Source organism: Harpegnathos saltator, unplaced genomic scaffold, assembly GCF_003227715.2.
Source record: "Harpegnathos saltator strain DR-91 unplaced genomic scaffold, Hsal_v8.6 scaffold343, whole genome shotgun sequence".
Classification (NCBI taxonomy): Eukaryota; Metazoa; Arthropoda; class Insecta; order Hymenoptera; family Formicidae; genus Harpegnathos; species Harpegnathos saltator.
In genome coordinates this window covers 92,501-120,117 of record NW_020230143.1, presented here as the reverse complement: position 1 = coordinate 120,117, position 27,617 = coordinate 92,501, and the positions used below count along the sequence as shown (strand labels likewise).

At 48.2% G+C, this 27,617-nt stretch overlaps 1 protein-coding gene across 2 annotated transcripts in view; it reads right to left on the bottom strand.

Annotated features, from left to right (window-relative positions):
* LOC105186123 (low density lipoprotein receptor adapter protein 1) overlaps positions 1-27,617 on the bottom strand; it is a 63,921-nt gene that overhangs the window by 18,932 nt on the left and 17,372 nt on the right. The window contains exon 1 of one of the 2 annotated variants that reach the window (XM_011146521.3): positions 25,983-26,466. The exons of the other annotated variant lie outside the window; for it this stretch is intronic. Coding sequence (XP_011144823.1) covers positions 25,983-26,028 — 46 coding nt within the window. The 5' untranslated portion in view covers positions 26,029-26,466. Of the gene's footprint in view, positions 1-25,982; positions 26,467-27,617 lie in introns of those variants that run through there. 2 annotated transcript variants of the gene reach the window in all.

The following is a 27,617-nucleotide window of genomic DNA, read 5'->3' as shown; positions in this document are numbered from 1 at the left end:
TTCCCAATTCGCGTCGCAGTTGTCCGCGTCAGGCTCGTCGAACAGGCTTATCTCTCATTTCCAGCGTGAGAAATGCGGGCGCGTTGTCGGAATTGCGGAAAAAAACAGCCGGGAGGTGCGAGGCGGTCGCATGAGCGACGGAGCCGGGGAGCGACGGGCGGGGGGAACCGAGAGGAAAAGGGAGGAAGTTGGCAAGGGTGGCAATTTTTCCGTCCGTCGGGTCAGTATGCTGCAAATGAAATCCTCGTCGCGAGCCTTTTAGAACCGCGCGTATATCCGCGCGCACGCGACCGTGCCTCCCCCCTCCGTCGCTTTTATTTCTCTACCTTACTTCCGGTCCGATTCGTCCGACATATACCACCCGGGCGGTGGGGGAGGGTCGGGGGTTAACCGGGAAACTTCGTTCCTCGGGCTTGTTGCGCGCCAATGGGATTTTCCTCTCTCACGTTCAATACATACCTCGGAACGATAGGAATGGAATTGATGTTCCCTGCCTGCCCTGCCTGCCTCCCTCCCTCGCCCGGCGAGTTTTCTTGCGAATCCGCTCGCGAACGTAATCTTATCTACGACGACGAAGAGGACGAGGACGAGAGACACCGCGCTACCTCCTACACCCCGACGAGCGCGCGAGCGCGAGCCGCCTCTTGCACGCTACATGGCGCGCACACATACACCGTAGATTTGTTCCGGCGAAGTTGAAATTCTCCTGAAGTATTGTATCGCGGCAATACGGACTCACGATTAGTTGAGATATCCTGCACGAGCGTTACTTACGGGAAGACTGTGGAGAAGGGCGGAACCGGGAAATCGCGTTATAAATTTGCCCTCAGGTTAACTCCTCGCGCTTCGAGGCCACCGTAGCTGCGCCACGCGAAATTTCCGATAACTCCACCGTGTCCCCGTAAAAAGTTACTTTTTACGTCAGTTTTAAACCTGGCAGCGTATGCGGCAGCTACTTTAAATTTTACTTTTAAAATCTGGAGAGAGAGAGAGAGAGAGAGAGAGCGGCTTTTTTCCACTTTTACAGGAGATCCCGGCGAGCATCTTCGGCTTTGAAGCGCGAAGATTGTAAGCTCCGGTATATCCGCGTTAAAGTGTTACACAGATATTATCTAATGTAGAGAACAAAATCTGTCTCTCCTCTCTCTCTCTCTCTCTCTCTCTCTCTCTCTCACGAGATTGCTTTCACGAGCGACTCGCGGCAAGACCATCGAAACGGAAGGCCTCTCGCCGTCGTGCGTTTGCACTAAAGGGTTATCCTGCGATTTTTGCGCGTCCATAGCACGCGTGCGAGGTGGCTTGACGGATGCCGCGTGTGCAAGCGAGAAAGTGAGCGGGAGCGATGGGCGATGCAGTCGCAAAGCGACTGTAACGACCGCTCCTCTTTCTCCTCTCTCGCGAATTTACAAACGGCTGCCCCGCGTTGTGCGCGTTTCGCGACGGCTTCGCCGCCGCCGCCGCCGCCGCTATACGACGACGAATCGCCATAGGATTTCTACTGAATACGCTTTTCCATCCGAAGCGTATATCCCCCGTATATACGCGCACATATATACATATACAAGTATCGACAGAGCGCACGGGCGGCGCTTTCATCATTCGTTTCTCCGTTTCTATACGCGCGACCGCTGCTGGATATTTCTTCCTTCCACCCGCGCTTACGTGTACACACGCCGGTCGTACGCACAAAGTTACGAACGGCAACTGAATCTGTTAGCGAGTTGCCATAAAGCACGGCGATATGAAATTATCGACGAGCAAGGCGAGAGCGAGTGCGGCCGGTCGCGCGACCTCTTTCAACTCGCGAAATCTCACTCTCGTGGAACATACGCGCTCTCGGCGAGATATTCGCTGAAGAAAAAAGAAAAAAAAAAACGAGGATCCCGAAGTGTCCGCGCGATTTTATTCGACATGAGCGCGCGTGTGTGTTTCGAAGCGTTGACAGGGGTAGCGAGCCGCATAGTAATCGCGTGCAGACAATGCAGCCGCCGCGCAATCGGCGAAATTGAATCGCGAAAATTGGCCCCGAGCCTGCACGCGTGCCGAATCTCGTTGTTTAACGAGATGTTGTTTACATTGGGCAACGATGAAAAGGGGACAACTCCTCCTCGATAGATTGACTCTTATGCGCAGTCAGGAATATAATATGCAGGGTGTTCCGAAAGTCTCGTGTTTCTCTCCTTCGCGCGCGAATCATCCCTCGGCGGACCCGGAGTCGATCGTCCGATCATGGCAGCTGCAATCAGCTGCCTGTATCGCATTTTATTTACCGATAGCGGCGGATAAAATCGTCGGGAATATCGGACTCGCGATCTGACCGTTTGAACGGGTTCACGTGCGGACACACGGGAATACACGTGCACGCAGCGAGCACGTGGAACAAGGTACGAGCGATTTAAACCGCGCAACAATCGATTCGTGGGTTTATCCTGTTGGGCGCAACAACCGCCGCCAGGAGAGCAGTCCAGATTTACGAACTTCGCGCCATGGGCAATTTAGACGGAGTTAGCTGTCCGTCGAGGTCCTTACTTTATGGGCAAAATATAGCTCGGTCCGATACGTGTCCCGGAGGGATTTTCAGTTCACGAACGGAAATAGGCGGAAAGGGAGAAGAGAGAAAGAGAGAGATGAGAGGGAGAGAGAAAGAGAGAGAGAGAGAGAGAGAGAGGGAGAGGGAGAATGAGAGAAGACAATAGCTATTCAAGAGGAGGTGGAACAATTCGTTCGAGATATCGTTGGCTGCCTCTTGAACGAAATCGCGAATTTTTAAGCGAAAAGATCAACTAAAGAATTATGCGATTCAACGTTTTACGCTTTACATTTCATAATATTCTCTTATATAGAATGACGCGAGAAAGGTTGAACGAATATGGAGTTTTCGACGGCAGCTCCGCGAGGAATTTCCTCATATTCTCTATTGACACGAACAGCACTTCGAAGAGTCCTATCCTAATCGAGAAGCGAATACGAGTCTTCGGCAGCGACATAAAGCTTCCTGAGCTACGAGCCAGGTCCTCCTCGTCGGTCCATTCGCGACAGCGAAGAGGCGAAGCACCGACTAAAACGGAGCTCGATAAACTTTGGATCTTTATTTTCGACGGAAACGGAGGACGAACCGAGATACATTTAACTGGCGCGCAGCAGTAAACCGCATTTGCCCGGGCCGGGTGTTGGTGGACGGTCGCGTCTTATTTATCTTCACCAGCGAGATAGAGAGTACCTTACACCCCTTTCATGTGCGCGCACGCGAGATGTGTTTCGCCCGCTAATAAAATTGCAAATTAAATCAGATGCGAATGAACATCAAACTACAAAGTACCGAAAAGTTGAATTATGTGAAAATATAATATTAAACTTAACAAAGTTTCACGATTACGCGCGAACTGCGATCTAGGTTTGACCGTTGAATAAAAATCCAGTGACATCGATCTCGTTTAGGATCTCGAAGTACAAAATTTCGGTCAGCAGTCGAAGGTTAAAAGCGTAGCCGTACGCTTGATTTCACCTCACTGCACTATGTTCAGCTTATTTGGCGCAAACGAAAAATTAAAAAAACACCGAAATGTTCCGCTGAAACAATTAGGACGGTTAATTCGGTATGTACAACCCTCGACTTTTTCCTGAAAATGAAACCCTGTGAAATTTCCTGAAATTAAGTCCCTTTAATTCGGCTCCGGTAGTTTCGACTCAGCTTTTTTATAATGTAATAAAGTAGCGAAGAGTATTTTCCGAGGCGAAGTCAGCTGCCGGTCGGTCGAGAAATCCGTGTTATCAAGATTTAATGCGAGAATGTTCGGATTCGTCGTGCTATGCTCTACACAAACATATTTTTATTTCATTCGTTCCTTGGCTGCAAAGCTCTCTCTCTCTCTCTCTCTCTCTCTCTCTCTCTCTCTCTCTCTCTCTCTCTCTCTCTCTCGTTCGCTCGGTTCTCATTCGAATTCGTTCGAACCGCAGAACATCATGTATCTCACGATAAGGCATTCATAGATTTTTCCACTTCATAAAACAAACCCGCGGCCACGCGCGTCTGTAACCGAGTTTGCATATTTACGTATCACGGTGCCCCCTGACCTCGTTGGCGAAATACACAATTTTTCTGCCGATTACGCGCACAGCGAAGCTTTATTCTGCCGCATAAACGCGCCGATGTGTTTGTACAAGCGGCCGGTACACGAGAAAAAAAACCAGACAGCAGGATAATTCCCAAGCCTCCGCGCGAATAGTAACGTGATAAACAGCGCTCGCGGTAAATCATGACGAACTGTTGTCCCGGGCTTCTGTTTTCAACTTCGATCTCCGCAACTGTTTTCTTTTCTCTCTTCGAGATACTGGGAATATTGCCGTCGTCCTCCTCGTCGTAAAACGTATCGCGCGACAAAAGTGAGGGGAGAATTCGGAGACTTTGATGAAAAATTACAACATTGTATATCATCGTCAATTATAAATTGTCGCATCTGACGGACATTTTAGCGTTAAAATTTATCTCTTATCTCCCGCGGGAGATGTGGGCAGATGTTAGCACACAGTGTTATCACACTGAGGCGGCTTCGCAGGCGGGCACGACGGCGCGCAAAGTGCAAATATAACGACGACGAAACGGCCGGCAAAATCAATCACTTATGAGTAATCTCTCTTCGCGAAGGAACCACCTCGACCGATTTCGCCTCGGAACATGGCCGCGCGCCGCGCCGTTTCGTCCCCGATGTGTAAAATATTCATGGCTTTTTCCACCTCGTAAAGCCCGGGCGCGCATATCCGCAGGGATCGAAACGGATTTCTGTGCATAAATTATTCGCGCGATATAGTATCGCGCGCTTTACGCGCCCCGCAGCGAACTTTTAATTGTGAAACTTCCCCGTTCGCAGCCACTGTTCGCCCGAGCGCCGTATAGTATTCGCGCCCTCGTCTGTTCTCATTAATTTGGAAAATAAGCGAGAAGCGGTCATTGCGAAAACGACGGGCTGTGTGAAATGTAATATTCGAGCGAGCTACTTATTCCTGATATTTCGAAGTAACGCGCGTGGACACACGGCCGATGGGAAGGCACATGGCGAGTCTTACGGAGCTTGCGATTGGAATTAAATCCGCTAGCAATGATTTTAATCTCACGATTAGAATAATTGCATGAACCATAACACCCATTATAGTAAATCTAATATAATATAATATAATAGATACAATGAAATAATAAAAACGTGTGAACTAAGTAAAATATAAATATAAGTATATGTATGGTATATGAATGGCCGAAATATATTAAACATTGGATTGTGTAATAATTATTTCATTCCACCGGAAAACTCCGTAATTGTTCACAATATAACACGACATTATGTATAATAAATAATGACGGTCCGTTACTCTGGATAACTTATAGAGATAAGAACCAACGAGATCCCAAATCATTTTCAATTGCCTAAATGCTGAGCAACCTATGAAAAAACAGGTAATTAATGGTAGAATCAAGCCAGATTCTTCTGTGTGTGAAGCCAATTCGATCTAAATAAGTGGTAAATTAGGCCATTACGAGCCAGCGGCCACGGACGATCGTGCATGACCGCTCAAAGTCGCGAAACAGTGCTCATTGTTCCGCGCTCTGAACACCGTGGCGCTATTTTGCACACTTATGCGGTAACATGTGTGCCCGCCAGCTCTCTCGTTGACCCAATTCGCCATTTATTATTTAGGCTCGTTCCAATAACGAGCCACGGCGAATGGAGTGCGACGAAGGCGGCGTGGCTCGCCTCGATTCGTCGAGTGCGCCACCGTCACTCGCTCGACTCGGCGCCTTAATTTCAGCGGCTTTTCGCAGTTTCCCCTGTTTTACGAGGTTATTATACGAGGAAGAATAATGGGCGGCTTGGTCGTGCATAAGGGCTCGCTTCTGCGCATAAGCGCAAGCTTCGATGTGGCCAGAAGCATACATCAGCATCATCCGCCGCGGTGTGTATTATATGGAAGAGCTCTGTCGAAAACGTCGCGCAATTTTTCCCGGGAACAAAATTTACATGCCCTCTAAAACCGTAGATGAAATTTATCTCTCCGAGTCGAGGATAAAAATACTCGACGAGTCACGCGTCGCCGTCGCGATCGAACGAGGATCAACTCAATTGTACAAGTCGATCACGATCTAATTTGCAAGGAAACATCCTGTTCTAAATGTAAATTTGCGAGAAAGAGAGAGGCGAGGGAGGATAAAAAGCCACGATCACGGAATTCCGACGCGTTCTTCGTTTATCAGATGTGCCATTTGCGGCCAGAGTATCGCGGCGAATCATCGATCGCCGATACATCGGTTCCATACTCGCGCGGAGTGCTGCAACGAGATAAGGAAACCTCGCACCTGGCGCTCGCTCGCTAACCCCTGCAAATGTCTCCTCTCTCAGTGAGAGAGGCGGCGCCCCTGCATTTTCCTTGATTACGCGCGCGTAACAAAGGCGGTTGCGCCTCGCCGCGAATCGCGAAGGAGAGACGCGCGGCCGGAGAGCAGTTTCACCTCCCGCTCGCGCGGGCGCAAAGTTTTTTAAGTCGCATTACCGACTAATTCCATTCGCGTCGTGGAAACAAGCGGTTCTTCGCAACTAATTAAAAAAGCAAAAGAGACAGGAAAGAGAGCAAAGAAGAGAGGGATGCTACGTAAATGAGAAAGCGGCGCGGAGTCTTGCGCCGAAGAGCCAGGACAATGCGGCGACGTTTAGTTTACCCTTTCGGCTCGGTGCTCAGTTTTTATGCATTCATACAAGAAAAATCTGAATTTTTCATGAGTCGCCTCGCGGCGCTTCGCGACGACAGTGGGATGTTCGCGGTGAATTTCTCGAGTGCTTCGGGGACGCAGAATGATTCTTTCTGGCCGACCGGACTGGCTTCTGGTCGGGTGCTTCGGCGCTCGTTACGGCGATGTTGGATAACCAAGTGGAGAAAGATGGTGTTTAGTCGGACTTTCAGTGCGCTCCGTTTCATGTACACGCGCGCGTTCATCTGTTGTGTACGCGACGGGATTGTGGATAAATGCGCGCATATGCGTGAAACGGAATGCACCCTTTGTCGGAGGGGAGAGAAACGCAACGCGAAGGAAGCCCGACGGACGTTTATCGGACACTCGGTGTAAATTGCACAAGTATTTCAGGACGGAATGTGTCTTTGTGACCGGCTACTTTTGTCGGGCGGTACAGTATTCGTTAAAAAGATATTCGATACGCAAGTAACGAAGCAGAGCAAAGCTGTGTTCAGACTTCATCAGACTTCATCAGAAGGGACAAAAACGCGACGCGAAGGAAACACAAAGGACATTTATCGGATATTTTGTATGCATTTCAGGAGTATTTCCAGATGAAACGATCGCTTCATCTCGGCTACTCTCTCGTCGAATGATCCACGCCAAGGTCGCCAAGATATATAAATATCAAAGTTGACGATGTTTAATCAGACGTTGTCGGAGGGGAAAAATGCACCGGACGAATATTGTGTATGAATATCTGCAGTATTTCGGTATGGAATATGTAATAATCTTTTTGACTGGCTATTTTCGTCGAATCGTACATCGTTTGTTTAAAAATTTAATATGTACGTAGGTAACGAGTAAAAAAATAGTGTTTTGTCGGGTATTGTTGAAGGGAAAAAAAGTGCGATACGAAGGAAGTGCCCGATGGACATTCATCGGACGGTTGACCGTTGAAATTGAAAACACTGTATAGAGTACATGTTAATTAAATCTTTTCATCTCTTTCAGCAAGAGAACCCTATAAAAAATTGACCACTTTTGACAGAAGGGCCGCGAAACGATCGCTACTCTGATTATCCGCGGCGTGGCGAAAAAGCAACAGAGGAGAATGCCGTGGCGGAATGAACTTTTTAAAGGCGCGTTAGCGGCCCATCTAATTGCACTCATGCGGTGAAAGCGAACCGTTCTTTCGCGAATAATTAAAAAATATATATCCCGCGCCTTTGTGTGCGAGTGTGAGTGTAAGTATGAGTACCTCCCGAGCGGAATTTTCCGCAACAGTTCCGAAAGAAGCGACGCGAATACCGCAGAAAAATGCGAGCAACCAGCGTCACATGACATGCGATGATAAGTGCAAACGCATACACACACACACACACACACACACACAACATACATGCGTATAATTAGAAATAAGTGACTAATTGTAAATCATCGTGCAAATAGATCGAATAAATATTTTGTTCGAATAACAATTTTGTTATAAGCGGCGAGATGTGATTATTAACGGAAGACCGAACATATCGAATTTACCGTAGCATCGACTTTGTAGTCCCGAGCGAGTGTGCGTTTGCATACTTGCTTGTTGCACCTGTCGATCGCATTTCGGAAAGGTATCAACCGCGAACTCATCGGAGAGAGCAAATGCGAGTGAATGAACTTCCGACGCGGCCGATGCAGAAGTGAAGCTTCGCGAGTCCCGTCCGTCCGTCGTTTTGTCTATCGGCGTGAACGCGCATCGCAAAGTTATTCCGCGCGGATCGACGTCGCCGTGACATCCGTCCTCGGTAAATGCGACAGGTAATTGGATCGAACTCGCGTCACGAACGAGCCGAATCGAAGCAAGTTTCGCGTCGCCGCTTTTCCGAAAGTTGGAAGCGAGAGCGCGTCGCTCGAGGGTGACTCGAGGGTGCGCCCCGTTGTCGCTCGCCACCTTTCGCGTCTGTTTCTGTGGCTGCGCCGGAGACCCACGAATAAAGGACGAAAGCCGTGGAACCGCTCGCTCGCGAGGAGCATCTCGCAGCTGGATAATTAATCTCGCTTCGGTACACAGAGTTCGAAAGGGACGTGAGAAAGGGAGGAAAAGGGAGAGATAACCAGCCGGGCCGCGCGACTGAGTGCGACCTTATTCCATGAAAATGTACAAATATCCCGAGCACACGGTGTGTACCTGGCTTTTTGACGGAGAACGAGACCCTACACTCGCGAAATTGTTCCTGAAATATACAGCGGTGCGCGTAGATAGGCGGCGTTTCTTTTTTATGGATCCGCGGGCTGTACGACCCGCGCGCGCCGGGAGGAATTTTTACCGAGAAATGTCAAATATGCGGAGAGCGAAGAGAATCGCAAGGCAAATGATGCGATCCTGTCGAAGAGACCCTTCTCCCTCCCCGCCCGGATACATCGAAATGAAATTTCTTTCTACGAGCAACGTCTGTACGACTAACAGGATCATAATCGCGTATTACTCGCTTGCATCTCTATCTTTCTCCGATAAAAATGTCGGGAATTTATATTTTTTTATTTCAGCCGAAGGAAAAAGAGAGATCCCCGCGGACAAATCCGGATAACGAGAAAGAGAGGGAGAGGAAGAAGGAGGGTGGACGAGAGAGGAAACGAGAAAAGCCGTGCAAGCAAAGAATATATATATATTTAATAAGTCATCTTTTCCACTTGGTTAACGCTGTTACCAGACACGCTCCCCTGCCGTCTCGCTGCGCGTGATCCTCCTCTCCTTCTCTCGTCTCTCGTAACGTTTAAAAGGATAATAAGATCTTTCACGAGCTCGTGGCGGTGGCGGACGATCTTCTGTTGTAGGTGACGACGTCAGGTTCAGCCGTTGCTACGCGACAGAGCTCTTCCCGGATGGAAACGTCAATTACCTCGCGACCGTCGACGACGGGGTCGGGTGTAGACGTCGAAAAGACGTTCCGAGTCTGTGAAAGTGGATGGGATAGTTTTAGGGAGCCTCGAAAAAGGGAGCTAGCAGAGAAGGGGAGAATTCGCGGAGTCTCGGCCTCCGATCACGTTCGCGAAATTTCGTTGTTCGCCTCCGCGGAGAAATCTTTTTCATGGAGAAAGCGTCAATTACTCTTTCTATCGAGAGGGATAAGGGATCGTTCGAGAAGAGAAAAGACCGTCCCGGGGACCGTGCCGAGGACCGTTCCGGGGACAACCACGGCGATCCTCGACAATGCCAGACGGCGCGAGAAGCAATTTCTCCCGTCTCCCGCGCCCCGAGAAGACACCCGGAGGAAAGGATTTTCCTTCCGTCGCGCTATTTCCCCTTTGAGCTTTTCTTTCTTCCAATCGGACGTTACTCTCGCGCGGCTCTTCCCCTCCCGGGCTTACCGCCGGGGGCGGCACCCTCGGAATAATATTACTAAGCGATCGACCGAGCGTATAAAAGAGACTCAACTCAAGCGAGAAAACAAATTTCTCCGTTCGATTAATTGGACAATGTAAAGAAGAGAGAGAGAGAGAGAGAGAGAGAGAGAGAGAGAGAGAGAAAGAGAGGAAGCGACGAAAAGAGACACATTATATGAACGGTAAAAATTCTGGAATCGCAATTAGGTGTGGAAAATCGTCTTGCGACCAAATTGACACATCAAGTGAATTAACAACGCGATAAAAATCGCCGAACGATCGCGTCAACGTGTGACGTTAATTTCATCACCTCCCACCGGGAGGGGAAGAAATATCGTTTTTTCGTCGCACTCGTTCGCTCGATCGTCTCTATACAATCGTTTCGATCGATCATATATTATCCAAACCGAGCGTGAATCCGCGCGGAAATGAAAAACTCCATCTCCCCCCGTCCAACCACCCTCCGATCATCCGATCTCTCGTACATTCACGATCTAATCGCTCATGCGGATGCGAATTCATCGGAGCCGCGATATAGAAGTCGATTAAAGTGCGCTCTCGTCGTGGGAGCGACACACGCGCAGCTCTGTCTCTTTCTCTGTCGCGCGCGCGCGCGCGCGCGTATGTTGAAAACCTGCTCGCGGCGCTTCGAAGAGTCGGCGGCAAGTCAGTTTTCCCATCGTGTCGAAACAGTTTTCCGTTCGCTCGCGGCGCCCTCACGCCGGTCGAGCGGCTTAAGTGGCAAAAAACGTATCTCCAGCTATCTAGCTAGCTAGCTACCTACCTACCTACCCCCCGCGTCTACGCGAACTCGCTTTAACTCGAATGCACTTAACCCCCGCTGCCGGCCCAGCCTTGCAGCTGCCGTTGGTGGAGGTGCTGCTACCGTTGCTTGGCTTTTCTAGACGACCGGAGCGCGCTTTTGTCTCACTCTTTTGCCCAGAGACCGCGCGAGATCCGTTAAATCGCCGTATCTCACAGCCGCCGGCCGGCGCATCGGCTCGTCTATCTCTCCTCTCGTTTTCCCCTTTTTTATTTCGCAACTCGTTGGAGGAGGAAGAGGAAGAGAGAGGGAGAAAGAGGGGGAGAGAGAGAGAGAGAGAGAGAGAGAGAGAGCGAGAAAGTTACGATTCCTCATCGAAGGTACATCGACGTTGTCGACGACGTAGCTTAGACGGAACGTCACGACTATTCGTCCTTCGCATCCTTCTGTTCATTTCCAGACGAGTTTCAGCTCCGGGGGAGCGAAGGAAATTCCAGAAATTTAGATTAGCGCGTTTGCGGTTCGCTACGAGACTTGTACGTAACAACACGGCTACTACGTAGTATCACGCGAGCAAGAGCGAGTGAATATTCCTGGAACGTGTACGCTCGCCTAATCGCCGTCGTAATGATCCACTCGGACAAGCCGAAAAGTGAACTTCTGGAACAGCGCGCGCACAATGTGCACGGCTTTGGCGAATCGTCTCCTCGAGAATCTACCTACGTGCTCGGCTGTGTATTACTCGCGTAACACGCCGCTCGGAGAGGCTCTCCAAAGCGTAGTTAAATCCGCAAGTGTTCGCGTTCCGGCGAAAGATCCTCGCGTGGCGCGAAGGGGTCGCAAACCCGAGCTTTGTGGGCGAAATACGCGTTCGGCACCGCCAATATCACAAACCTTCTTCTCTCTCACTTTCTCCAGCCAGCGCTCTCTAACTCGTCGCGTCCCACCCTCTCGTGTTTACAACCCTGTCCCCGGTGCCGGTTAATAAACGTCCTTAAATTATCGCCGCTGCCGCCGCCGTCGGCGTCGGCGTCATAACCGCTTTACGCAACTACGAAAAAGCACACTCGCTTCAACTGCTTTGTCCCGGGGTTCGTGCAGACCGACGTGTGCACGCTTGACGTTGTTAGCTGTAACACTGTATTACACTCGCAATTACGCTTTCGAGTGCCGTTACACTTCCGCAAGATACGCCTTCCCAAAGGCGTCGGGGAACGAAACGAATTTCCCCGGCGCGCTTCGCGACGATCTCCGAGAAAATACTGTTACTTCCGGGTCGCAAGTGCGAGCTGTAATTTGGAGAACTCGGGCTCTCCGATCTAATAAATATTCTGACACCATGTGTATTTCTCTCTCTTTTTTTTTGTTTTTTGAGAAAGGACATTTTCTTTGTCTCCTCTCTTCTTTCTATGGTCTCGTATCGACGATATTTAAAACCTACTATATACTCGAAATGCGTAATTCATTAGCCAAATGAAAAAGTTCAGTAGTACAATTTCTTGCCTTCTTCAACAGCGAACCAACCATCCTTTGGAATAAAAATATACGAATGCCGCCGAAACGATATAGAATTATAAACGACAGCGATTGATTGATGACTCATTAATTTTTCCCGAATGTACAGCAAAATCAAATTTCACTCGAGAGTCGAACCGAACGTTTTGATCCCACTCATTATATCTACGTATCCCATTCCGTTTCCGTTCGCCACCCTTCGTCTTTCTCGCGTGTCTCGTTAACACGTTCAAGGAGCCTTCGGTCTCGGCCGATGAAACTTGAAACGATCTCCCCAGGATCGGTCCTAGCGCAGGTGCCGCGTGTCGCACCCGACACCTCTGTCGTCTTATTAAACATGTTCGGAAGGACATGCACGCGCAGAGTCGAGTGACTGTGTAACTCCGACGAACTAATCCTGTAGGGAAACGGGACAGCAAGGACTTGCGACGAAATCCTATTAGGACGGACAGATTACTTCTGCAAGGTATCGATCCCATGCGCTCTCCGACGTCCACCACAGCCTCTCTCGGCTAATTCCTGACCATCGGTTTGTGGATAAACATTCGACCGAGTTAAACATACGAGATGTGAAGGGGAAAAGAAACGACGAAGCATCGAGTGTGTGGGGAAGAAAGCTCCCCGGTGAAGGTCAAGGAGCGCAAAGAGAACCTCGGCACATCGAAGAAACCGTGCGAGAGTAAAGCGCTTCTCGCGAATGAAATTTTAGGAAACGGCAACTTCGATACATCCTCGGCAAGACATGTACTCAGACACAATCCGGACGACATGCCGTACAAAGAAGCTACCGAGGGAGTGAGTCGCGGAACTTCCGCGCGACGCCGAAAGAGATCCTTCGCGACGCAGCCGACCGGCTATTTCCGGTTACTACCGCGGCATTACGAGCAAACATTTGTTCCGCTTATTTCTCTGGCTGAGACTATCACCTCGCCGCGTTGTAATGGGATTACAAAGAGGCGGGATAAAAGCTCCGGAATTCAGCCCCGCGCTCCCGCGGGATTAACGCAATCCCGTAATATACGGTAAATTTGCCCGGTAATCTCCCATTTCAGCAAAAGGAAAGATAATGGTGGTGGAACGAAGGAAGACCTCCGGAAGATCGTAATGTACCGTGGAATATTACGCGAAGGCGCGCGCCCGCGCGCTGCAATCGGTAGTAGTTGGCTTATCATGTTCGCACGAATTCTCAGCGAAGTTCAGTTTACCGAATAACGAGTTCAAACAAATCTCGTGCGACCATCTTGGCTCGTATTAGTTAGATTAATCACTCTGATGTCTCGATTCACTTCCTGAAATTTCGGGGTATAAGCGAGAGCAGAGACGAGGTAGTGGATTAATCAAATTTGTATAATGTCGCACGAAAGAGAAGATATACAAATTCGCTGCGTAATCAAAGTTTCATCTAGAGCCCATTCACCTCGCAATTAATATATCAGACATGAATCCTACGATAGAAAATTGAAAATGTTACGCCGTGTCTGCTTATATCTGAAGAAAACACCAATTTATTTGTTGCTTCAACAGTAAACTTTTCTCTTGCTCGACGCGCGCATATTCAGTTAGAATATTCTTGCGCTCGCTGAAATTTTGCGAAATTCCCTAGAAACCGAAGGAACGTGGAGCTCGGTCTGTTTCCCTGCGCGTCTGGAAGAACGTCTAGCGGGAAAAAGCGTCGTAACAGTGGAGGAGTAGCTCGCGAGGTCGGCAAGATCGATAGAATCTTTCGGGGGAATACCAAAGTAGCCTCGTCTCGCGGCAGTTTTATTCGTTCCTCGATCTCGCCCGTTCGCCACAAAAGACCGCGAGGTGAAGGAATTTTCTAGCAAAATTGAGCCCGCGGTCGAGTCGGGGCAAGCAAAAATGCCGGGAATGTCTCGACTCCTTTTTCCCGAAGGTGAACGTATTGAAAAAGAAAAAAGTAGAGAAATAGAGGGGCTGGAAGAAGGATGTTGAAAGGAGAGCAGGAAGGGCAGGATATAGAAGAAGAAGAAGAAGAAGAAGAAGAAGAAGAAGAAGAAAGAGCCGAAAGGAGGAAGCGTAAAAGAAGGAAAATAACATAGACACAGACACGGGGAGGGAAAGCGAGATTGAAAGACGACTGAGGGAAATGTGATTGGGATGAAAGAGAGACACGATATCTCGAGAAGTACGAGCGGCCGGGTGGGGTAGTGTTTGCATTGGAAATTCGGCGAGCCGGTGGCAAATCGGCCAAGTCGACCGGTTTTGGCTAGCGGCCAGATTCCGTACGAACTTGAACGCTTTTCCAACAATAACGTTATCGACTAATGAATGCAAGGCGGTTCTCCACTCTGTACAAGCGTCGAGTCTGGTCTCCTGCGAACTCTCGTCGGAACTCTCTGTGCGCATTCACACATATGGATCGGATAATCCAGTTTTGGGATAGACGTCGAACAGATAGATAGATAGATAGAGAGAGAGAGAGAGAGAGAGAGAGAGAGAGAGAGAGAGAGAGAGAGAGAGAAAGAGAGAGAGAGAGAGAGAGGAACGTACGATTTATGGTCTACGTGACTCTCGCATATGACTCCGCTACTGAAATAACTGTCTAATTAAACGCGTTTGCATCGCTTCGGCAAGTCATTTTCGCAAGCCAAAAAGAAAAAAAAACTCGCAGAAATATGAGGTAATCTTTCCTCATGTCGAGGAAAGCCTCGAAAATCTCGTTAATCCGTGATCTATGCCATCTCGCAAAAAGTAGCCACATGACACCGCGCGTCGCGTCGCGTCGCGTCGCGTCACGTCGCGTCGCGTCGTGCCGTGCCGTAGCGCGACGCGTTGCAATTAGTCTGGGCAAATCGAATTTCCATGCTAGAAATCTCGACAAAGCGGGCAGCCGACACGGTGAGCGGTAGCCGCGCGCGCGCGAGACTGTCATTTAATTTGTATTTAAATTGAGTGCCGAGCTACCCTGCCCACCCTCTCTTCCGCAAGCCTCTCTCGCTCGCACTCCCTTCTTCTGTCCTTCCCTCCCTCCCTTCCTCCTTCCCTCCTTCTCTCTCTCTCTCTCTCTGTCTCTCTCTCTCTCTCTCTCTCTCTCTCTCTCTCGCGGTTCTCCGATGGGCGCGACTAGAATAAAGTTGCACCCGCGCGAAAAGGTTCATTTATTTGCACCGAGTTTCGACGTCAGGAACTTAAGTCAATTACGGTGACGTTAATCGAACTGGAGCGAGAGAAAGAGAGACGTATTTCGCGAGCAACGGGAAAAAGTGCACCTATATATTAGGTCAGCCAGCTTGTGCGTGAGCCTTCTCTTCCTCTTCCTCCTTCTCTCTCTCTCTCTCTCTCTCTCTCTCTCTCTCTCTCTCTCTCTCTCTCTGTCTCGCTCAAGATTTAATAGATTCCCCGAGATAGTCACGATCAATTATGTCGACCTTGAGAACGGCTCGGCTGTCAATAATTAATGAACCGTCGTCAGTTATAGTTTAGCTTCTGGAAGTGTCTAGTGACATTATTATAAATTGCTACGAGATTGCAACGCTGCTGAATTTGCACTGTGACAAAAAGCTTTTAAAAATAGATACGGGGTAAGAGAGAGAGAGAGAGAGAGAGAGAGAGAGAGAGAGAGAGAGAGAGAGAGAGAGAGAGAGAGAGAGAGAAAAGGAAAGGGAGAAAGTCGATCTACACCGACAGTGTCTAAATTAATATACACTGTTGTATCTTCAGGTTTCGCGTGAATCTTTCGAACGCGGCAGAATTTGTAAAATTAATGCGAAACTAAAATTCCATTTGATCGGCAATTTTTTTCTTTTCACAATAAGACGAACGAAGTGAAAATTAAATCGTGTCTCCCTCCCCTTTCTTTCTTTCGCATGCGCAGCAATTCCTCGCTCGTCGATCGACCGGGTTGGGATTTAATTAATGGGCGCGTTAATTAATCACTCCTCCATCAAATATCGGCGAAATGCTAATGTATGTCGTACGCGTTCACGCACGGTGCAGAGCCCGCAAGAGCGCGCGGGCGTAAACACGTATTGTAACTCGGCGTTGTGCGCTAAAAGCAGAAGCGACGGCCTAACTACGAGGCGAGTAGTAGTTGCGAGTCACACCCGCCGAATCGCACTCCCGCAAAACGGTAAACCGGCATAGCGCCGACGCATTGTTTCACCGGTGTAGTTAAAACATGCGCGGACGCCGATTAAATTTTATCTCGAGGGAGAGCGTTAATTAAGCGGCACTTATGACGCGCGCGTCGCGAGCACCGCCGGCTGCAATTTATGTGCGGTTATAAAGTCAAACGGCGTAACGAACGAAGCAATTGGCGTGTCCAGAGAAACGCAGCCGGCAATCGCTATTTTATACTGCGAAAATTTCCCAGGATTTTGGAAAAAAACAGCGCAAATTAGATTGCCCAAATTTGTGGCAAAATTGGCTTGTACCTTGTAATATTTTCACTGGGAATTCCATTTTTCCATTTTTATTATACCTCAACATAAGCTCCTTTAGAATCCAAGGAGAAAATGCAGGAAATTCGCGCTTTTCTCTTGTAGTGAATAAAATCGTATATTTTATGGGACCAAATAGCGAGTTTCATTTTTATATCGAATATTAAATTCAACGGTCTAATCTCTGTAAGAAGCAAGAAATAAAAAATGGAAAAAATGGAATATCACGAAAATATTTAAAACACTTTGAATATTTATATGTTTTATACATCCATATTTCAAAATTAGAATACAAAATGTTTTTATGTTTCATACGTACGGTACAATTGATAATATAAAACGGAATTTCAAAGAAATCTCTAAAGAAAGAGTTAGTAAAAAAATGAAAGAAGAAGAAGAAGAAGAAGAAGAAGAGGACGAAAAAGGGGAAGAAGAAGAAGAAGAAGAAATAAATGAAGAAGAAGAAGAAGAAGAAGAGGAAGAAGAAGAAAAAGAGGATCTCAAAGATCGGTTATCTCAAGCACGAAGATCACCCGATATCATCGAGGGTCGCCGGACTCTTCTCACGATCGCCGCGATCCGCGCTCGTGCTATTACATTATCCTGCCGATAAGAGGGGAATGCGATGTCAATAAAGATTAATTCGCGGGGCAGCAGACACTGTGGTCCGTCGTGGCAGAATGAGCGAACGAACGGGCAACCAGAAGTCAGTCCGATGATTCTGCACATGGACCGAATTGTTTGTCGTTCTACGGCCGAATTTACGCGATACTCGCCATTGGACATTGGGCTTTGATTAGCGGGCCACTGAATTTGTCGAGTAATATGGCTCCCGATGCCCGTACGGCAAACGATACACACAGCGATCGGGTTTGATACACCCCATTGATGATGCATTGCATGTGCAACAGTATTAATGTTCCATGGTCTGTGCATGTAATACTGCATAATTATTCATGCGACAGTTTACATGCTTTATAAGTAACATTAATATGAGCACATAACAATGAATAGTCATCGGGCAATATTGTGCTCAACGATATTTATAGAATATTTCATGGCACGTCGGGAGAGCACGTCGAGAATAGAATGCACGGATATTTCAGCCGTTAACTTTGTACGCGCGTGGACGTTAATATTAATACGCCGACGGAAAAGCTCTTTGGGACATGGCGGGCCCGAAAACCCTACAACGGCAAACGTCAATCCGTCGATATCGTTCATCCATCATGCCGGACGTGCGCGAAAAATAAATCTTTCGCAGAGGCCAACCGCCTAAGGAGCTATGAAAGAGCGGAGTGGTGTTCGATGTTGCGCGTAAATACCGCCCGAGTCTTTAATGCGGCCGTCACTTTGCATTGTTCGCTCATCGAGAGACGCTAATTCGCAACAATTAATTTCACGCCAGCGTAATGACACGGGCTCATTAATAGCGCAAATTCCACGATAGACTGTATATTTAATATTATTTATCGATATTCTCTCGTTGTCAAATAAATTACGAGATCGTTACCGGGACAGCAAACGCTCGTGTTCGCTCGTAATCGGCGGTCTCATGCATTTTAATAAACACCGTCGAACGAGACCTCTGTCGATAATTCCGTAATTCATCGAATTAGTAAATTAATACTTGACATCTATTATTATCATCATTAATAACACACAATAACCGTTAACGTAAGTGTGCAAAAGCTCAGTTTATCCGGCGGTCGGGACAGGCCTTACGTACACATAATGCTTGTCGCGATAAATAACAAATAATAATATACAGAATGTGTCCTCCTAAGAAAATTTTTTGTGACGTTCCAATTCATCGATTTTGCGAACTACACTTTAATAAATAAAAGTCAAATGCGACAAAGTGTGTAAAGTCGACCGTACGCACCGGTAGATTAATGCGTTTCATCGCAAGCAGGGACAAATAGACAGACAGGCAAGATAGACAGACAGACCGGTTGAGTCCCCTCGATATCATCTCTCATCGACATTGAAGAACATCATTCCGCAACACTGTACCTCGCGATTCCCCACCGCGGACGCTGTTTGCGATATTGTGAAACACGCAGCCTATGCGAAAAGCATGTGCGATTGATACACAATGATTTTAGTATCGTCTATCAATGACGAGATGAAGAGAAATAGCGATATTTATTATCCGAGAAGAGAGACGTCGCATTAATCGCGAGAGAGAGAGAGAGAGAGAGAGAGAGAGAGAGAGAGAGAGAGAGAGAGAGAGAGAGAGAGAGAGAGAGAGAAAGAACAAAGGAGGGAGGGAGAGAGGGAGAAATCACGAGCGACGTTAACGTCAGCTCGTTTATAGTTAAGAGGTAGACTGCTGAATCAGCCGCTAGTCGTCGACAGCTTCGTGGCCGTTCAAGTGGTCGTCTGAATTGAATTTTCCTATCAAGAATTTCTCGAAGGGATCGAGAAACGTATGCGCCAGTCGCGCGATTAAATCGGCCTACCTTTTCTCCTGCTTCCTCCACGCCGTCGCCGCTGCCCCGGTTCGCGGATGATTTTTCCTCCCGCTCCTCTCTCAATTTTCCGCCTCGTACGTCCGCAATTTTCGCGCTATTCAACGAATCGATTCGCATATCACGGTGTGCATGACGTTCTCTTCCGACGGCGGGGAGGGAGGGGTTCCTTTTTTTTTCCCCGGGTCGCCATTAATCATGCGTCTTCCGCTCGCATTAAATATCGGCTCTCAGTGGCGTGACATTGCGCGATGCGCCGCGTGAAGTATGGTTACGCGAGATAAATGTGTGAGACGAATTATTGCGGCCCTCTCATCCTATGGAAAACGGACACGCGCGCGCGATATGGGTCCGACATCGAAAAGCACCTGCTGTACTACACGGCTTAGCGGGAGAATTCCCGCCCGGATTATCGAGTCTGGTCCCGAGTACGACGCGAAAAAAAGAGCGCACTTGATTTCCGTTGTTTCGAGCGTGCGCGCGCATGTAAAAATGCGCGAGTTTGCCTTCGAGAAAAATTCCCCCTAGTCGGGGTTCGCTGAATTTCGACCGGCAATTTTCCACACCGGCGCGTTCGACAGCGCGCCGATGGATTCTTCGTGTCGGTTATCACCGTCACTAACGCCGAAGCTCGCGTTTCGTTAACGTTTCCCGAGTTTCAATCAAATGAAAGAGAATGGACGCGAGAATTTAAAAAGGGCTAAATTCAAAGTCTATTCGCGGACGTTTGCGCTATCGCATGCAATATTCAGGATTCGCGCGATGTGATCCCTTGGATGTTTCGGAGGAAGGTGCATAGGCAACAACGATATCACGAAGAAATATCTCGAAAAATACTGCGGTGCGTCCATTTGCGCGTCAGCGATAACGTTGCATGAAATCTGAACCAACATCCACGTGCTGTCGTACCAATTTTTTACGCTGACACTAATGCGGTATATGGTATCGCGCGAAGTGTCCGTATAATTTTTCTTCTGCATATTCTTCGCCGCCTGAAACGCGACAACATGTATCTAGAAATGTTTCCCTATTACCGTGACTTTTTATTCACGGCTCTACGAACGATCTACGCAGAGAGAAAGCAAGAGAGAGGATTAAATCTTTCACGTTATTATGGCATGTCATCGTTCGATTCGCGTATTGATCTGTGATGTCATTGTTAACAGTAGAATAATTCAATAATAAAATCAAATATCAAGATATTACTTGGCGTTTCTAATAATAATTTCATGACCTACCCGACATGTCTTTGTCGTTTTTATATTAATAAATCGCCTCGAAGCAAGATTTACGCGAACAATTGTCATAAAGGGACAGTGATAAAACAGCTCCCTCTTTCTCCCTCAATTTTATCGCGATGTATTAGAATTAAACTCGACTTGCTTTATTTCTCCCTCACAATGGATTCGCGGGAGCACAAAGGTGGAGACTACCGTGTATAACGCTTTCTCGGCGACATCTTTTATTATTCCAATTGCGACATCCACGTTCACGAGCTCATGCTCGGAATTCTACTGCCCAAGTTAATCGATGCGTCTCATAAAATCCGGTTAATTTACCTCTCTCGCGATTACCAGGTGACTGCCTCCCGTCATAAATGCCGCGCCAGGACGTAATTAAAAGCGCTCACGGTCGCCGCGCGATGTCGACGATAAAGTCGCAACATTATATCCTCCGATCTTGTAAGACACACACATCTTGTAAGACACACATATCTTGTAAGACACACATACACAAAGGAAAAGAAGCGAAGAGGATACACGTGTTTAACGTTTATCACTAAATATGCATGACGATCGCAGCGGAACGCTCTCGGTGTGTCCAAGCGACCGTATTATTAGTCATTTTTCCGAAACGCCCGTCATTAAAATCAAACGAGCGCGCGGCACTCGCAGCGCAACCGTATACGACAAGCGTGCGTGCTTCATCGAGACGTGACTTCCGAGATGATGGTCGTTGGAATAACTTGTGGCGCGGCAAGTTCATTACCACTGGCCCGCGCGCGCTCCGGCTATATTTGCATATCACATTGCACGTTAATACGCGCGACGTGCAGGCCCGTAACTAGAACACGGTGAAATTTAACCACTTCCCCGTCGAACTTTAGAGATGCCAATTACGGCTTACACAGATAGCAGATAGTTCCCTCTTCTCCTCCCCCTACCCCTTTATCACCTCTCTACCTAACGCGTGTATCTAGTTTTCACCTGCAGGTAACTTGCTTCTCTCCACCCACCTGAAGTAGCGCATCGTTTTATTTTTTCCCTCTTTTCGTCGGCACTACTCGATAACCGAAACATTTCGAACAATTCGATGTTAGCGAGCTCGATCTCAATATCGGCTGACTGATTCGAATGTCGATAGGCTCGCACGTCGATAGATTGCCATATGTCCACCGTGACACGCGCTGTGTGTTATCTTTTCGTATAGCACGCTGTTAGGTAGATCGAACACGCGTGACCTAATCGCATACTGATATCCGCGGGGGCACAACGCTTCGATTATGAAGCACTCGTCAAAGCCGGCGACACTACGAAACATGGTGGAAGGAATATTCATACGCCGTTCATTGTTGTAGATTATCCAGAATGGAGGCACGCGCGACGTTGACATTCATTTATACAAAATGGCACCGAAGTCGTATCACTTCGAGGTTAACCGAGAGGACGCGCGTTCTTGCACAGCCGTGTTATCTTTTTATTTTCTCTTTTCCTCTTGCGCAGAGATTCATAATCGATCTCGGCGGGGCTTTGCGGCTTCCTCGCCTCGTAGGATCTACACGGAGAGAATATTGCAGCTACTTCATGTAAAATTCTCTTTCTAATTTCCCTACGTTTCCTTGCTGAAGAAGCATTCTGAATTTGTCAATCGCACAGACCTCGATTCTCAAAGCGAAGGAAGTTATGTTCTACAATGAAAATACTCCCAATGTAATCCTCCCTGCTTGCTCCACTCTCTCTCTCCCTCTCTCTCTCTCTCTCTCTCTTTTTATCTCTCACTCTTCTTCTATTATTCAAAGTTTCAAAAACGTGCGCACACACTGATGGAAAAGAGTGATTGATCTTCTATTCAAATTATAGCCATTTCCGGCGTCAATTTTGTCTCGTTTTATGGTTCTAACGAAAAAATAGCAGTAGCAATATGCATGTTAGATTATTATCCATTGGCGCTACTGCAATAACACTTACTAGAAAAATAGTTCCGATTATAATTCCGATTATCCGATTATAATTATAATTCTGTCGCTATGCGATTACAGTTAATACGTACAAATGTTAAACTCACTTTTTGTGGGAATCACGACAGACGCGGCCGGAATTTTCGCGACAAACGTCAAACGGCCGACGGCGGAGGCGCACAGCAACGTTTCGCGACAGAATGGCATGACTCCGCCTAATGGATACATTTGCCGACACAATGCGGGGGGACCGTCCAATATCTTGGCGACTATTATCGCGACATCCTGCAGCGACAGTTTCGAGGACGCGGCAGCTGCATCCTGTGTGCAGCAAAGCTACGACACGACGGACTCCCGAGCGAGATTTCCTTCGCAGTCCCGTCGTACAATGGCGTAATTCGCCGGCTTCGCTTAAAGTTATACCAGCCCCGGCGGGAGAGCGAGAGAGAAGAAGATCCTCGAGCGAGCGTCGACGACGGCGAAAAATTAGCAAACGCACAGCGCCGGTCGTTCAAAGTCCAGCCGGCGAAGTTGCGCCCCGGAATCGGCGACCTTTACGACTGAGCTTTCATCCCGTCGCTCACGAGACTATTCAACGTAGCTCGGAATTGAGTACAGAGGACTACCATTCGCACAATCTCCAAGTACAACAGGTAAGGCACGGTCCTGAGACGCGCGTGCGAATGCTGCGAAACGTATCCGAGGAAATTTCGCCTCGCAGCCGAGCGGAATCGCGAAACCGGGTCGTTCGCGTAGTCTCCTTCGTCACGCCGAGAATCGAGATGCGAGTCGCGGGCTTATGCAGATTTTATGATCAATAATCAGTGCTTCGAAGGGGTCATATTAAGCCTATAATACGCGAGCCGGCATGCATTACCATAATCTTGAAGGTGGCTTTATTACGGCGCTTATTGCGGATAATCGCGTTAACTGCGCCGTTGCTGCCGCTGTTGCAACCGGCTCTCCGTTATCACTCACCGACGTTTCGCAGCCGCACATAGTCGCCGTTAATAGTTGTTCGGCGGCGTACAAATTGCAAAATTGCCGATCGGCTCGGTCGCCTTGATGAAACGCGCGCGATCGTCGCTGCTCCGCACGAGCGTTAAATACCGTGCGTGAGTAAGCGCGAGTGTTCTCTCGGCTTTTTCGCCGATAACAGCGATGTATCGATACACAGCTACTATATTTAGATCTACCAAGCAGAAGCTTCAGTCTGTCTCCCCTCCCCCTCTCTCTCTCCTCTTTGAGGAAAGTGAAAAATGCGTATCGACACTCGGAACGACACTCGTCATTAGCATTCCGTTTCCTGTTGCAACGACGACGGCGCGAATGGGAAACCTAGCTAATAGAAAGAGAGGGAGAGAAGAAGAGAAGATATCACGCAAATGAGTATCACAAAACGGAACGACGGGTACGATATACTTTGCGAGGAAAATTACGCGGCGCATTAAATATATCCGATCTTTTCTTTTTGCCTGGCGAAAGACGAATTCTGCTTTTATTGCAAGCAATATCAAACGAAAAACGTAAGCCGACTGACGACTACCGTTCCATAATTAACCGACTGTAAACTCGTGTGCGGCGCGTAACATAATGTATGCCGGCCGCACGACGTACATTTATACGAATGCTTCGCTCAATGCAAATTTCTGACGTATGCAACAAATGACATATTTCGCGAGAAATTATGCAGAGCGGCGTCAGTACATCGCGCCTTTGTTGAATGTTCGCTAGAGAGTTCTCTCTCTTTTTATTATGAAACTTGATACGATAATTAGGAAAACCATTTGTTCCCGGCAGACACTCGATAAAACATCTATCTATCACGATAAGTAACGCATCTGAATGTACATACACAATCGCTTGGAATTTAACATTTTAATATAAACAGCCGCATTTATCGTAGCACACGCCCGTTCTTCCATTAAAACGCGACATCTGCGTCACGTAAAACATTTTTCTCGGAGATCTCTTCAATTAATCAAACAGCCCTCTTTGTGTGCGGTACGGCGCGATACGATACAATATTCATACTTCATCCGTCACTCCGAAAGTTTCCCCCGCTGGTAGCATCGCGAGAGGAGCAAGAGAGTCATGCTGCCGATATCGTCGCGATACAAACACACACATACACACACACACACACACACACACACACACACACATACAGGCACACAGTTACAGCAGCGAGCTCGTTTAATTTTTATTCTCGAAAGTCGAGGCGCGTGGAATCGCAGACCGGGTTCTAGCTTTCGCGTAAAGTTAACGCCGGGAAAGAGAAAAAATTAAAAATTTAATTACATCCTACGGAAGCTCGAGTTATATATATCCAATAATGAGCGTCAATCGATCATTCTCCGACGTATACGCGCTATGTATTCAAACTTCGTAGAGTGAGAGAGAAAAAGGGAAAAGGAGGCAGAAAGTCGAAGAAAATCGCAGAAAATCGTAGCGGAATCGCTTAAAGCAGCGACAGCAGCTCGGGTATTCAAGGACCCGCGGCGGCCTACCTTCATGAAAGGCAATAGACGGTCAAGGGTTAAGCTGCGAAAGAACGACGAGGCGAAATACACGACGAGTTCAGAGCGTCCGCAGAGTATTTCCGTTGCACTTTAAACGTCTGAGGAAATTTATCGCGCGGGATTACGCCGCCTGAGGTTCGATCGTTATCTATCGCGAAGGAAGAGCGAGCGCGAGATAGCGCGACGTGCGAAATTGGGAGATGCGCTTATCCACGATTCTAACGTATCGCCGGACGACGGCGTTTTTATCCGCGGGCATTTTTATCCGCTCATTACGAAGCCGCACGTGCAACGTCGGACTTGAGGAGTTGCACACATGCACACACATACACTTCGTTTGCGCGAAGCGTCAAACTACCGGTCGCCGTGTGTTTGCAAACCATCGACGTTTCTCCATCGTCGAGCACGTGATTTCAATATTTAAGGTGAATTTTTCATTGGACGACCCTTCGCGGAATGGAAAACAGCCAAAGAAGAGAAGTTCAGTGATCATGGATAAAAGATTCCGTTTCTACTTTCCACTCACCGCTCGTCGAGATGGTCTTGAAAAATCAAGCGGTAACATTTTTTCTGTTCCTTTTTTCTGTGATTCTATAGGAAAAGCCACTGATAAGCGGCAAGTATAGAACGAGATAAGACGCGATAAAGCGCGTGGCAAGCGTTGCGTATGTTGATGGACAGAAAGGGAGCAGGATAAGCCGAGTAAGTGGAGAAAAATCAAACTATGGACTTAAATGTAATCTAATCTTTCGTGACTCGAGCAATTAACCAGAGAGAGAGCGAGCGCTATCTCAGTGAAACGTATCGGATCGTTTACTCGTCGGAACAATCTTTCGAAAATCAACTCGCAGAATCTCGTTGAAGCCGAATACATCGTGTTAATCGCGCGCGCGCGCGCGCGCGAGAGAGAGAGAGAGAGAGAGAGAGAGAGATCCGTTTGTCTATAATTAAGAAAGAAGACGCGTCTCTCTCAAGATTTCGCTGATGCGTTTCCTTCAGGTCTTACTCTCCCGCCTCACCCGATTAAAAACTCGACTCACTCTTGTGCTTCGAACTGCTCTTCCACAAACCCCTGAAGAACGACATCCTGGCCCAGCGCAGCGCTAGTCCCAGCAACTCCGAAACCTTCTCCCTCGTCACAATCTGCCTCGCCAGCTTTGTCCCTCCTTCGAGTTCGTCCACTCACAAACCTCGAGATTTGTCCCGTGTCCCGGAAGCAAAAAACGCGAGCCCGGATCCGCGAATCTGAGATCGAGGTCCGAACAGTCGAGGGGGATTTAATTATCGTTTGCACGAGAGAGTCACTGAACACGAGCCGGCTTTCGACGGCTGGCTGAGGACTGAAGCGAAGCCCTCGAACTAACAGCTGGTCGTTCGGCGGGAGATTCTCTCCTGCTCGTTCTTCTCCTCCACCTTCTCCTCCTCCTCTTCCTGGGGACGTGCTCGGCCAGGCAAATTCGAGGAGCTGCCGCGTGGAAACGTGTTGCCGCGGTGGCAGCGCGCCGCGATGTGAACCGTCCGGAACGGTTTATAGCGCTCGCCCTCTCGGCCGCGAACATGCGCATCCCCGTCCGCGTCCCACTGCTCCCTCGCCCGCCCGCCGGCCCAGATTCCGGTTCCGCTTCCGAACCGGATCTCTCTCGCCCGCCGAAAGGATAAAGATTATTTTCACGCGTTCGCGTATGGACGAAAAGCCGCGAGACAGTGCGCGGGATCGGAGGAGTTTTCGGCAAGCATGAGGAAATTGCTGAAAAACGCGAAAAATTACGGTCCCTGGATTTTCCGTAACCGAGACCGAGGGCAAATTTTCGAACCGCTGGCAGGGAGAAAGGCAGAGAGAGATGGAGAGAGAAGAAAGTAGAGGAGTGAATAAGTGAGTGAATGTGTGAGAATGTGGTGGCGTCAAAGTGGGGAGGAAAAGAGAAAAATTTTTACCGCGAAAAGTTCACACCGAGGTAAAAACGCTCGGATCGATGGGATTGAGAAGGAAAACGTTTCGGCACCGCAAATAAGGCGGTGAGATTCAAATATTGTGATCGATGGAGGTGCGAGTAAAAAGATTACGACAAGTCCCGGCGCGGCTATCGACGGGTGAATGAGCGAACGGGTGGGTGAACGGAGCAATTTAGTATTCATCTTCGCCGGCGGCATAGTTGCCAAGAAATTGATGCGCTGCTCTTCGGCACGTTCCCGAAACATGGGACGAAGGTCTCGCCACCTAATTTCACGGGAGATGCTCGCCCTAAACTCGCGCGGGAGCCGAACTTCCTTGGATAATCCTGTACGAGGTAACAACCCCCTCCTCGCTCCTAATCGATTTAGCGCGTCTGCGGTTTTCCTTTGGTGTCGTCGCTAAGGAGGAAAAGAAATACGTTTAACTCGCGGGTTAGAGCGGACGATGGTGGTCGCATAAAGTCGGTAGAATTGTTCCTTAAAGTATGCTCATTTCACTAATAATAAATAGAATAAAATTGCCTCTGGTGGACGAGCTGCGATTGAAATCGAAATCACCGCGAAAGGATACATTTTTACTGAATAATACGCCACGCTGTAAATGAAATACCTTTACACCGAACGTCAAATTTACATATATTGCGACAGTTAACTAATAATCTGTTCGGGTCTCTTTTTAATTCCACGAGATGAAAATTTATACCATGCGTAAAATAATTCCC